Source organism: Leuresthes tenuis, unplaced genomic scaffold, assembly GCF_036924035.1.
Source record: "Leuresthes tenuis unplaced genomic scaffold, fLeuTen1.0.hap1 SCAF_17, whole genome shotgun sequence".
Classification (NCBI taxonomy): domain Eukaryota; kingdom Metazoa; phylum Chordata; class Actinopteri; order Atheriniformes; family Atherinopsidae; genus Leuresthes; species Leuresthes tenuis.
This window is the reverse complement of record NW_027325371.1, coordinates 14,693,664-14,706,978: the sequence shown is the minus strand read 5'-3', so window position 1 is coordinate 14,706,978 and position 13,315 is coordinate 14,693,664. Positions and strand designations below refer to the sequence as shown.

Below are 13,315 nucleotides of genomic sequence, written 5' to 3'. Positions count from 1 at the left end.
TATTTAAGAAGAGCAAGCTCCATGGAATGCGTCTTTGGGAAAGCAAAACCTGACCGAACACAGAGTCCTGACAGCAAGACCTCGAAAAGGAGGTTAACCCGAAACCAAGCCGTGGCCATAGCTGCTGCTCCAAACACGGTCAGACTGCAAGTGACCCACAAGACAGTGAACCAAACTGAGCAGGGCAGCTTTTTCAGCAGAGGAGCTCAGCACACCTGAGTCCACTTATCTGCTAATCAGGTTGAAATTGGCTGCAGACCCACTGAGCTTTGGTTTAGTGACAAGGTAAAGAAACAGAAAATAAAAGCAGTGAAACCAACACATATGAAAATGAAACACATGATTTTGCCTTCATCCATCTTAAAGCAACACTAGACAAGTTTGTGAATTAGGAAGTATGTGCTTCTGATTCATTTTCAAGTACTCTGACCTTTGATATGCACATTCCCAGGCACGACACTGCCCTCTTTGTGGTAAACAACACTTAAGAACAACCATTTTGCTTGTTGCTTGACTTTTTGTGGACTTTTGGTGTCATCTTTGTGGCCTCAACATAACTCATTCATATGTATAACTTGACATACCTGAGAGCTCCCCCTCATTTATGACGCAAAAATGTACGCATTACTGTAAAAATGTGGTCAGGGAAATGTAAAAAGAAAACATGGAAATAGATGAGCTTGGGGGAAATAACTAGGGTGAGAAAATGCAATGGGGAAATGACAGAGAAGTAAATGCATCTAGCAATAAAATGAATTACAAAAATTGGTGAAATCTAAATCGAATAACGACCAAGTAATTTGGAGGGGATTAATTAATCAATTTTGATGTAAACTAAATAATATGGAAAAAAATACAGGAGTAACAAATTAACAAAGAAATAAATAAAATAGACTCCAATTAAGAGAATGCATCTTTGAAATTAAAGCAGAGACTGGGATTTCTGTCACACTCTATTCAATCATTATTGCATGAATGATTGTTTCCATTTATTTTCAGTGGCATTTATCATCATATAAACTATTTATTTAGCCATTTCTGTATATGGTTTTGCACTTATCTTGAATTATGGCAGCATTTTGCAGTCCCCCACAGTGCACACACTGAGATTTGCATTTTCCGACAGTGGCGTGACATCCCACCTTTGTAGGGGGAGCCAAAGAGCAAAATGAGGACAAACCTTCCATCTACATGCAGCTTTTGTTTTGTATTCATGCATGTCAATAATTTATAAAATAATCCAACACATTTATACAGTCTACTGATGTAGAATTTTTTTCTCACACATCTCCAAAGTGGACACACAGATCCTTCGTGGAGAATTATGGAGAATTATTTAATGTCTGCTTTACTTTTTCTTTGTAGGAGCTTAAAACACACCATGGTACAACATATGTAATGTTAATATTTTGTGTTTTCTGTATTTCCACTAACTGAGAGAAGTAGCTGTGAGGCATTGTGGCTTTTGTCACAGTTATTCAGTTATATCTTGATGTTGACAGATGGTGTAGTGCTGGACCAATAGCTATTAAATAAAATGTAAAAAGTACGTTTTTGTTGAGTTTTATTCTTACATTGCATACACATGGAGGCTGAAAGCTTTCATGTCTGAGGCTTTAAAGCTACACAAATAAATCAGGGCCAGTCATAATGGCTTGAGCAGGTCGCCCGCAGCGTTTTAACGGTTGCTCTCGCTTTGAGGTCGTCTTCCTGCTTGAGCTGAAGAACAATAAAAGCACAGTGGGGTTGTCAGCAAAGTTTCACATGAGAGGGAGGAGCAGAGGAAGGCTACATTATGACTTAGCTCTGGTACATCTCTGTGCTTTTTCTAACGAAAAAAGCGATGAAGACACGGCTGGCGTACATTTTCCTTTTCTTTCAGCTCTTTGAAGGTAAGAATATTGCACCCTTTACTTACAGTAACGCTTCATTTGAAGTAAGTACGAGAAGATGCTGATGTTTCTTCATCATTTTACAGTGATGAGGTCAGTAAGAGCAGTTTAGTTTATTCTAAATTCCAACTATTTACAGAAAGGCTACAGAAATATGTGTATAAAGACTACGTTTCCAGAAATGTTTACAGGTGAACAGAAGAAATCTATCCATTCAAACACATGCATACAGAAATGATAATGGTAATAACAATGCACGGGTTTGAAATGAAGCATCAGTATTTAACACCTTCTCTTCTTAGATAAACTATTTGTGCAGATCTTTAAGACTATGCACTGAGAAGAGAGAGAAAAGTTGAAATTTAAACAAGCCAAACCCTACTCCTAATGATGGTCATATCTCATATCCCTCATTGATTGATTTTTAAAGTCTTTTTCACCCCTCATATGAGTTTTACACGTGAAAAACTCCCGTGTTTGTCGTATCTGATCTGGAACAACATGTGGATATCATGTTTAACTTTCAACATGATATGAGCAATATTGAACTCTACCAAGTCAACAAAATAAGACATTTGTATGGATGACGAGTGGGTGCACGTGTCTGCTTTGTTTACTTGTTTTTTCCTTTTAAAATTAAATCAGATTTGTGACTGTTTTGAATTTCCCAAAGCTCTGAACAACTGGGAGGCCTAACGTGTGGAACTATATAGGACTCATATAGTTCATGCAAAGAATTTAGGTTTATGATGTACTCCACTTTGTGTAATACTGCTATACACTTTGACATTTTTGTCAAACACAATTTGTGGTCAGTTGCTACCACTAAAAACATTTCCCAACATTTCCAGCATCATTTCTTTCACTGGATTGCAAATATCAAACGTTTGATTTGATATAAATTCACTTTTATTGGCAGTAAAGCCTTTCAACTTGGAGGTTGTGTTTACATTTCCTCCTAAACAAACATGACTTTTGCCAGTTAAAAGTCATAAAACACTAAAGTTGGTGTCAGCAGCAAAAGAAAGCTTGAGCTGGTCTTCAGGTAACGGTGCATTTCTTTGAAGAAAGCATTATGTGAACTGGTCTAATAGAAGTGGGTTAAAAGAAAAAGTGAAAATTCATTTGAAATTGACGGCAGTTCACTCAGCACAGTAGCTGATGTAATTTGTCACGCTGTATCAAAGAGAAGGAGCAGAATTATATGTGTATTTCCCCTCTCAGCCTATGCAGAGTTGGTCTTTGAGCGTCTCAAAGAGGGTCAGTCTCTGGGGCTCTCGTTCATCCCTCAGCAGCACCAAAACCGCCTTGCCAGCCTCCATCTGTACCACCGCGGCGGCCACAGCCAGACCACGTTGCTTTCCATGGCCGAGGGCGGGGAGGTCAAGGTCGACTCGGAGCGCCGTGCGCGTCTTCAGCACCGAGGAGGACTGAACTCCCTCCAGATCAATGTGAGCATCTCTCGCTTACAGCCGACTGACACGGGGCTCTACGCGTGGGAGATGAGCTACAGGGAGGAGAACAGCTCGAGCCAGATCATCCTCGGTGCGCAGAAGATTTTCCTGCTGGTTGAAGGAGCAGGTATGCAAGTGGAACGCCTGACTGTGGAGCTCTGACACTGTGCTGCACTTTAAAATCAATGCCTCTGTTCAGACTGAATGCATATTGATGTGTTTTTTGGTGCAGGGTGGTCAAGCCAGTGCTCTGACGGCTACATCCCTCTGCTCTTGACCATCTCCACAGCAGCAGGGCTTCTCTTGCTGGCACTCAGCTGGATGGCCCTTGAGAAATGTGTGAGTAAAGTATATTTCAGAGTCCATAGATGCAGATTTAGCTCTGTGGCTCATTCCTGAGGTTTTATTGCTGAGTGAATGTTGCTGAGGGTCTTTGTCTCACATCTTCCCTCTCTGATCCTTTTGTGTTGTTGTAAATCAGAACTCCAAAAAGTGAATAAACATACAAAGTTATATACTTATATTAATGTGCCAGCTGCACCAGAGGCTCGACGTACATTTTTTTCAATATACAGGTTTTTTTTTTTTGGCACCTGATGCTTTCTGACGGCTACCCAAACCAATGTCAGATGGTCAAAAGCAAAAGTGAGCGAGAGGTGGACACCAATGAGCAGCATATCTGTGGCAAACAACGGTCCTTACAAATTTCTCGTCAGAAATTATATTAAAACCTATTTTGCCATGTGAAGTGCAGATTTGACGTCACATTATGTTTCTAACGTGGATTCTTCTTTGCTCCAGCAAGGTGCTCCGTGTGCTGCACTTCTCACTTTCACATGGTCTGTCTCACTGGTAGAAAGTGAACCGCATGTGTAAAATGATCATTAATCTTAATCATTTGTAGGGTATTTGTTTTAATCAAGGTTGCAACACTGGAGGATATAGCAGACTGTGCCAGATATACTAGTTTCTTTTTTTTTTATAGCAAATTCACAAAAAAGCCCACAACTTAAGTTCCACAGTGGCAGAGTGAATAGAAAGATAAAATAGATGTATGAATCTTTAGGCACTTTGATGGCATCCTACTGCATAAGAGACATCATTTGTTTGCATATCTTTAGCTGTGCCTACAAAAAAAGAACAAAAACTCAATATAACATACTGATAGAATTGTATTTTAGAACCAACAAGGGATTCCAAAAGAGCTATTTGCTGAAAACTTTATATATCCCAGCATGGCGTGCAATATGTCCTTAAAAGGTTTGAGGAAACTGGACAAGTGTCTGGAAGTGATGTCTTTGAGAGACACAGGACCTGAGAGATGCATCTGATCCATCACTTGATCCATCTGCTGTTCATTGAAGCTGCATTGGAAATGGTCTCCATGGAAGGGTGGCTGTCAAGAAGTGGTTCTTAAGGAAGTGAAACAGGGAGAGAAGGCTAAGGTATGCCAAATGAAACAAGAAGAGGACTGAAAATCAGTGGCAACAGGTCTTATGGAGGGATGGATCCTCCCCAGAGCCTGGGCCCCAGCATTGCTAAAGCAGTGTGGGATCATCTTAACAGAGAGCGGAACACAACAAAGAAAGAAGAGCTTTGAATGTCCTTCAAGAAGCCTGGAGAGCTATTCTACTTACAGAAATGACAAGAAAGCTCGTCTAAGAGGGTTCAGGATGTGTTGAAGAATAAAGGTGCTCACACCAATTTTAAGCTCTTTAGAATTGTAATTATTTTCTCAATAATTCACTGCATTGATTATCTGAAAAAACAAGTGGCTACACAGAACAATAGCTTAGTGGTAACTACATCAACTGAAATGTGTTACTCCCAAATCCCTTGCAATGCTTTAATCCCAAATCAGCCAAGAATGGGGCAACATTCCTCACAGCAGCTGGTCTCCTCAGGCCCCAGATGTTTACAGACTGCTTTTAAAAGATGAGCTGCGAAACAGCGGAAAAATGTGGTCCACGTGTTGCTGCCATTAAATTCAAGATGAGCTAATATTTCTTGTGAAAAAGTAAAATGTCTCACTTTCAACATTTGGTGTTTTCTATGCTCTACTTCATTTATTTACATCTTGCAAAGCATCCCAGTTTTTTAAAATTTTATTTTATTTTTTTAGGAATTGGGGTTGAATTGTTGAACTAATTAAACATAAAACACAGTGAGATGTTAAAATAAGCTACATGCAGTAAAAATACTGGCATCTCAGCTGCCTTATGGGAAAAAAATGTTGTGTTGTGTTGTAGGTGAGGGCAAGGCATCATCACACTCCACATCCTCACTCGCCCATCTATGAGGAAATGAACAGGAAGCAGCAGCAGGCCCCTGAAAGCCCCCAAAATAACCACGAGGCCTCCTCACACCTGGAGGAAGTCAACTTCCCCGTGTACGCCAACCCAAACATCCGCCAACCTCAGGACAACTACTACGCCTGTCCCAGACAGCTCGCCCTCAGAGCTTGACCCCCCCCCCCTCCGACAGGAAGCGATATATCAGCTCTGCAGCAAAAACACACGAGAGCTGCGGAGTAACCGACCCGCGGCGCCCCAAGGAGCGCCGGGAGGCCGCCGCGCACCCGAGAGGAGCCACGCCATTCCCAATAACCAAGAGGACAGTTTAACAGCCAAGAAAAATGCTATTTTTATTAATATTTGAAAGAAGCTCCATAGTTCATGAAAACCTTTGTTTCGGTGCATGTCATTTAACAATCACATTCTATGAGGAGAAAGAGATATACAGAGAGAGAAAATAAAACATTACAAGCCACTGACTTCTCATTAACTCTCAATACAGACATTTTTACTTAATATCTCAAAAACAGAAAAGGCAAAAGAAAAAGAAAAGAAAAACAAGCAGCCCCCCCCCCCCTCCCTCCCCCCATTCGTAAAACCTTAACTGACAAAAAAAAAAACATAAGAAACAACCCAACCCCTTGAGGGTGACAGGCTAGAATCCCACAGTGCTAAAGAGTGAGACGCTCATTGGTTTTAGGAATACACAGCATGGCGATGTAGCGCTAGGTCAATCTGAAAGAAAAGAGGGTCGAAAGAAGGCAGAGGATGGGGGGGGGGGCTTGACACGAAACACCGCTCCACCCCGCCACCCCCTCCCCCTTTAGGACAAAAAAAAAAGAATCAAAACAATTTAAAAACACACATTGGATCCCCAAAAAACCCCTGCAATAGATCCGCCACTTAGAAGAAGTCGGCCAATAATCCCCCCCCCAAATCTTCTGCCCCACCCCGACACTTGTGCATAGTTTCATGATCCTTTACAACCAGCTCATGTTTTACAAACGTCCTCCAAAATGTGAAAAATGCTCCAGAAAAAGGTCTGATTAAATCTATCGACTGTACCCGCAGCGGGAGAACGAGAGAAAGAAAGAAAGAGTAATGCACAATGTTCCTGATTCAGTCAGGACGGGACCTCATTAAGAAAACACAACAAAGACTCAAACATACAGCATTTTGCATGTCATTTTTCCTTCTTCCTTCCTCTTTAAACAAACTCATCGACCACTTTCGTTTTTAAATGTAAAGCAATTTTTTAATATATAGATTTTTTTTTAATATATAAAGCACTCCTTTTTCATTTAAAGTCCATTATTTGGTTATTACGTAACTGCTACGGATTTAGAAACAAAAAAAAAAGGTATTTTCTTCTGAAATCCATAACTTTCAGTGCTTAAAATCGTTTCTTTTAAGTCATCCTTTTTTTTTCTTCTATTTTTTTCTCTTTTTTTTTTTAATCATCTCGTCGTAAAAATGTACATTAAAATGGCGTGGAGTTGGTACTCTGGAACCCTGGCCTTTCCTGAGACAAGATCCACTTTTTCGTGTGTGTGCAAGAGCATTTATGTCTTCTTTCTTTTTTTTTTTTTTTTTGTCTTTTCTTTTTCTACAAAGGAAAAAAAAATATATGTATAATCGACATGAAACAATCAGGCTTCAGATAGTCCGTGAAATCAACATGAACACAGGACAAAAGACAACACTGTTCAATCCCAGAGTTCTGAAAGTAGCACAATAAATCGTCATTCTGCGAAGTGTTGCACTCTTTTTTTTTTTGTCTTTTTCTTTCTTGAATGGAAGCATTTGTCCTTTTTTTTCTTAAATTTTCTCTTTTTCCCCCCCAACTTTCACACGGTTTTGTTTCTCCTTTGATTTGCTGTTTTCTTTTTTTTTGAACTCCAGAAAAAAACAAAACTGTAAACTGTCAGTGGCCTCACAGAAAAAAACCAAAAAAATCGATGACGACATGAGTGAACTAAAAGAGAACTGAAGCTATATACCAAAAAAAAAAAGAAAAAAAAAGGTAGGCACCTCTGAGGTGAGCCCTAGAAGTCAAGGCTCGGTCTGATGTCTCGTCCTTCGCTCCCCGTTTGCTCAGATTTGGGAGAGCTGAAGTCCTTCTACCCAATCTATGGCCACAGTTCTGCAAAATACTTTTTTTTCTCTTTTTTTTTTGCTGCATTTTTTTGTTTTTATACATATGTGATTTTTTTTATTTTTTTGTTTTTTCCTCTCTTTTTTTTTTTTTTTAAGGTTTACAGTCTGAAAAAAATGGTGCAATACTCAATTATGATCCATACTTTCTTGGATTATTCCACAATGAAAGCCACTAAGGTAGATAAAACATTACATTTTTAAAAACACACTTATTTTAGTCCTTGAGTAAACATTTACACGTGAACTGTCCCCGTCTCCCCCTCGGTACTTGTATCATTGTTGTTCATATAGCTGGATGAGGGGTGAGGCCGACACTCAGTGCAACGCTAGAGGCTAGTTACAACATTAGAATATAGATTTGACAAGCAAAAAAAAAAAGAAAAGAAAATAAAGTATACTGAAAAGAAACACGAGGCGGAGGTTCCTCCGCTGTAATCACGAGCTCTCATACATGTTTTCACCCCATACAGCAAACATTCATTCATACAGTACAAGCAGCCTTGTGCAAACACTCGAATACGACAGATGTAAATTTGCCTTTATATCGATCTTTGTTTTCAACATTTCAAATTTGATTCACTCTGAACCGTTGCTATCAAAAAATCTCTGAAGTGTATGAATGAGACAAAAAGAAGAAAAAAAAAACCACTACAAAAAGTGTTCACATTACATTATTGGCGCTTCTTTTGATTCAAGTATTTGTTTTCATTATTTCGTATTACTCTGATATGTTTATGATCTGGTTTTCTGGGAAATATAATGTTGGATACACAAGGGGAAGGGCTTGGGCTACGTGGGAAAACAGAGATGTAGCCCATATACGCACGTATACACACATCATGTACTCTTTGTATGGTGTATATGAGCTAGCATGTGCATATTCAACCCGGGCCTCTGGTTTGTCTTCTTTTTAAAGAGAGGTTTGCTAATTCAGCTCTTTCTGGGGTCCCTTCCCAGACCCTCGTCTGATCCGTGATTGAGAAGCAGATTTTATTGGAGCTCCAGTTGCTTTCGAGTCCACTTTGAAAAACAAAAGAAAACAGGAATTTACATTTAACAAAACAAAATAAAAAAATAAAAAAAGTGAGAGGATCTGATTTCCAACACTTATCAGGTAGATAAGAATGCAGATGGGGGTGTGGGAGAGGGCGGGGCTCTCAGTGCTGGTGTTGCGCCATGAAATCCACATCTGAGACTCAACCTCTGACCCACTCACACACCCTATCCCCCCCACCCCCCCACTTCAACACCAGCTCCTTGATTCAAGTCCAGTGTGGAGTTAATGCAGGTTTTCAGGAACAATCTCACAAACAAACAGCACAGGCAAAAGTGATTGTTTTGTTGGATGATGCGAGTCTAAAGGCGACTCTGGAAGAGGGCAAGTCCCCAAAGTTGTAAGACTTGGTACCGAACTTGAGGTGCGTCCCTGTCTTTGCAGACATGTTGGGTCCTTGTGAAACAGAACACAGGCATCTCAGTCTCGGAGTGCGCAGCTCAAACAATACTCCTTTTTTTTCTTCTTCTTTTTTTTTCTCCGTAGTTTATAGTTTTGTGAAAACCTTGATGATAAAGAAAAAGATAATGTTTTTGGTTTTTAAAGAGATGTACCCGATGTGAACCATAAACAGTGCACAGACACATACAGGGACCCCTGCCCCATAAAGCCCACCCCACCTCCCCCTACTGCAGCCCGGTGATCCACTAACACTTCCAGTCCCCTGCTGGTGAAAGACCAGCACCATTCATCTTTCCTGCCCATGTGCTCCTCAAGCCTCCTGCAGCTGGAGCTTGTGGGGTACGCCCCTGCAGCAGAAACCCCCCCCCCCGACTCTCTTTACATTAAAGATAAATTACGCTGTGGAACAGTGGAAGTAGATATTCGCAAATCAGTTGGCACGAGACTGAATAAAAGTGACTGCCAACAAGTAGTGCCTCCAGCAGGTCAGTTAGTGTCATCTAAAAGCTCCGTCTGCGTGATGGGCGACGAGAAGCTCTTTCAGTGTCCCCTACGTTTTTATCCAGATGAGGTTTCAGGAGAAGCTGCCTGGTAGTAAAGGTTGCGAGATAAGTGGCAGATTTAGGGGATGGCTGCGAACAAACACCTCCTCGTCTTTGCATAGAAATGGAAGGCTGTTGTCAGTTGAGGTGGTTCTAGAAGTGTGACTGAGTGCTCCCACAGTTAAAGCACCAGTGTGAGTGAGGCCCATTGACACTAAGAAGAGGGGGTGAGGACGCAGGCTGCACTCTCCAGGATGGACAGAGGAAGTTGGCTCACGATCCTGGAGGATTACCCACCTGATTCGACTCCTTATTTCCCCCCCGTATTACTCAAATAACCGAGCGACACATTGAGCTGCGCAGTGTCTCGTATGGCCTTGCTGCATGGCTGAGGCGTACCTCTAAACTACACACTGGTTCTGCCTCGGAGGCAGTGGGAGGGGCAGGAGAGAAGCTGAACACTGCATAAAGACCAATATTTAAAAGCCATGAAATCATCATCATAAACAATCATCTACTATATCATCAATGAGAACAGCAACAATAATCAGCAAACTTGTCACAACAACAAAATAAAAAAATGCACACTGGCAAATTCCATAAGTACAAACCAGAAAAACAAAAGAAAAAAAACACGTCAACTGACTCCATCTCTGACTAAAGTGATCCTTGCAGGAGAGACAGAGAGAGAGTGGAAGTGGAGGTTGCTGAGGACAGACTCTGGCGTAGCAGTAGTAGTAAATTTAATACAGGTGGGGGCCAGTTCTGAAAGAGCTGCTCTTGTGGAGGAGGAAGAGGAGAGATGCCAGTCACTGGGGATCAGCAGGGAGGCAGGCGAGCGAGACAGCGGTGGGGTGGGGGGGTGGGGTGAGCGCTGCTGCAGCACTGCACTCTGCAGCAGGCAGGCACTCAGTGGCCACACTTTCACACACAGGTTGGCAGGGCCTCCAATAGCACAAAAACAAAAAGAACAGACGAGATGAAGATCCTCCCTGCTGGACCCGATAAAAACACACACACACACACACACACACACACGGCGAGCGTTTCCAGACACCAAGGCTAGAGATGTCAAAGTTGTACATGTAACAGTGATATTTACTTTGATAAAAGAGGATTGAGGATGAGTGCTTTGGGGTCTTTTCCATGCCACACCCAACAACAGTTGAGTTAGTTTTTCTTTGTATTTCCCTTCCCTTTGCTACCGTGTTCGACATCCTCTGGTCCCACTGACTTGAGGGAAGAAGGATTCCAAAAACAAACAAACAAAAAAAAAAACATCTTCACATCCACATTAAGTTAAAAAATAAGTATACAGAGAAGCTCACTAAGCAGATTGCTTTTTTGTCTTTGCTTTTTCACTTTTTATTTGCCAGTGTTGCTTCTCCTTGCTTCTAAGCGGCGGCATCGAGGGTATATGGAGCAGCGGCGCTCTTGCTAAGTGCTATGATAGACCACCTCTGAACAAATCTTTGCGTCAGAATTTTTCTACAAATGTGGACAAAGGAGAAAAAAAAAAAAAAAAAAAGAAAGAAAAAAAGAAAGAAGACATTCTGGTCTTCTGGGTGATAAGTAAAACAGGCCCCTCTCATTTTGGTTTGTCGCCTTTGACCCAAACATGCTCAGACACACACACACACACACACACACACGTGCCCCTCCCTCTCCTCAAACTCAGTCTCTAACATAAGTGTGGAGAGGTGGCTGGCTGAAGAAGTGCTTTGTACGTTCGTCCTTGTTTCTCGGACAGAAGATGGTTGAAGACCAGCTTGCTACTCTCCTGAGTTCACACACACACACACACACACACACACACACACACACACACACACAGTCTAAGGGAAGGTGAAGTAGTGGCAGTTTTTGTTTTGTGGTGGGGGTGCGGGGCAGATAAAAGCTTCTGCAGTTCACTCATTCCTTACAGTCTGCTCTCTGTCATGGGGGTGCTTGGACGGTAGAGTCTGTGGCTTATATTGCACGTCACTTGAAATGGTGTGTTTGCAGGTGGAGTGGGCGCGCGGCGGCAGGAGGAGGGGAGGGCACGATCTGAGGTTGTTCCACAGCGTCAGCGACAGAGGCTGAGACCAAACTGCGAGTAGCCCGCAGATGGGCTGAGGTGCATTGAAGTGTTTGTCTTTACAGTTCCATAGTAATAGCAGTGGTTCATTTTGTCGTCCATCATATTAACTGTACATGTGACGACCCCCAAACCCCCCCCCCCCCCTCGCCCACCAGACAAGAATGACAGACATGTTTGAATAATATCATTTCTTAGCTTTGTTTGCAATGGTTCGAGAAGAAAAATAATGATTAAAAAAAATGACTACAAAAATAAATGGCTTGAACAAGGCGAACAGAGTTGCATCATTCCCTTTGAGCGTTGTGTGGGGAACTCAGTCTGCCTGCAAAAATGCACTGAAGTTATGAGCTGTGGTTGCTTATGTTAAGCCGCAGCAGCATGTACTTTCCACTCAGGTTTCACTGGCTCAGAAATAAGGGTGTGCAAGTGTCCGTATGCTTCTTCACCGAGTACAGAGTGAGTGAGGATAGCAGGGCAGGAAATAGTTTAAGGCTAATATTAGTGCTGAGAGAAACAAATGTCGAGTCTGGACCAGCTGAAAGTTCGACAACCACTCTGATTGAAGGGTTTTTAACTTTGGGAATGATGCCTTTTCATGGATCTCTGAGGTGCAGTATGATTGCCTCAAAAGGCAGTGAGGGATTACGCAAGTTTAAAGATGGCAGCTCGTCACCGTGTCACTTTGACTAAAGTACGTTTCACACTGTGACTTCTCCAGAGTTCATTCCTGTAAAGTTTCTATTTCTTTAATGAATGAAAGACTTCTTCCTGCGTCTCCAGAAGCAAAAGCTGAACACTGTGACCAAAATCCGAGATTCACAAAAGAACTGCAACTGAAAAGTCATTAAACACAACGGGAGAAGAGGAGGCTGACAAGGCAAGCAGCAAAGATGTAGCCTTGTCCCCCCTCCCGTCTCTCCTCGGTAACTTCACAACCACGTTGATTATCTCCACACTGATTTGCAAGATTTTTGCTCCTTTTTGTGTTTGTTTGTTTTTTCCTACATTGACTCTCCACTCAGCAGGTCACCAGGCAGCAGCGTATTGATTGGTGTGGGGCTCCCCATGACCCGACCGTCCTCTCCACTCGGGGGACCCCACAGGCTGGAATACTGCTGAACGCCGCCCCAAAGCAACTCCCCTCCAGTTTTCGTTCCACCTGCTCCAAGGCCGCTGCTACTGCTGCTGCTGGCGCTGTTATTGTTGTTGTTCCAGTGGGGTGAGTGACCAATGGGATGCGAGGCTCCGGACCCAGACCCGCCCATCCTCGTCTGATTGGTGCCTGGAGTGGCCTGCCAGCTGGTTGTTCCGCCAAGTGACTGGCCCTGTGCAAAGAAGCGGTTCACTTCCTCCTCCCCTGCAAACTCAGCAAGGATGGTGGTGTTCCCAAGCACACACCTAAACGAAGACGCAAAGAGAAACGCGGATGATCAATTGTCA

General features: G+C 42.3%; 2 protein-coding genes across 7 annotated transcripts in view; one reads left to right on the top strand and one right to left on the bottom strand.

Moving 5' to 3' along the window:
• The first annotated feature begins 1,780 nt into the window (after nucleotides 1–1,780).
• Nucleotides 1,781–6,386, top strand: LOC140274064 (uncharacterized). The gene is made up of 4 exons (XM_072369771.1): nucleotides 1,781–1,892; nucleotides 3,117–3,473; nucleotides 3,579–3,685; nucleotides 5,596–6,386. Exons 1-4 carry the CDS (start codon nucleotides 1,844–1,846, stop codon nucleotides 5,809–5,811), a joined length of 729 nt encoding a protein of 242 aa, XP_072225872.1. The 5' UTR covers nucleotides 1,781–1,843; the 3' UTR covers nucleotides 5,812–6,386.
• Nucleotides 6,387–7,873: 1,487 nt separating this feature from the next.
• Nucleotides 7,874–13,315, bottom strand: part of tnrc6c1 (trinucleotide repeat containing adaptor 6C1) — a 43,882-nt gene continuing 38,440 nt past the window's right edge. For 5 of the 6 annotated variants that reach the window (XM_072369754.1, XM_072369756.1, XM_072369757.1 and 2 more), the window contains one exon: nucleotides 7,874–13,273. In XM_072369754.1, coding sequence (XP_072225855.1) covers nucleotides 12,877–13,273 — 397 coding nt within the window. In that variant the 3' untranslated portion in view covers nucleotides 7,874–12,876. The remainder of the gene's footprint in view (nucleotides 13,274–13,315) is intronic. The other variant, XR_011908078.1, reaches the window with a different exon arrangement.

Bases quoted from the DNA above. Each gene is read 5' to 3' on its own strand.
- LOC140274064 (XM_072369771.1), top strand. From the start codon at position 1,844: ATGAAGACACGGCTGGCGTACATTTTCCTTTTCTTTCAGCTCTTTGAA. The intron at 1,893-3,116 runs GTAAGAATATTG...TTCCCCTCTCAG, and splicing joins TTTCTTTCAGCTCTTTGAAG to CCTATGCAGAGTTGGTCTTT. The intron at 3,474-3,578 runs GTATGCAAGTGG...TTTTTGGTGCAG, and splicing joins CCTGCTGGTTGAAGGAGCAG to GGTGGTCAAGCCAGTGCTCT.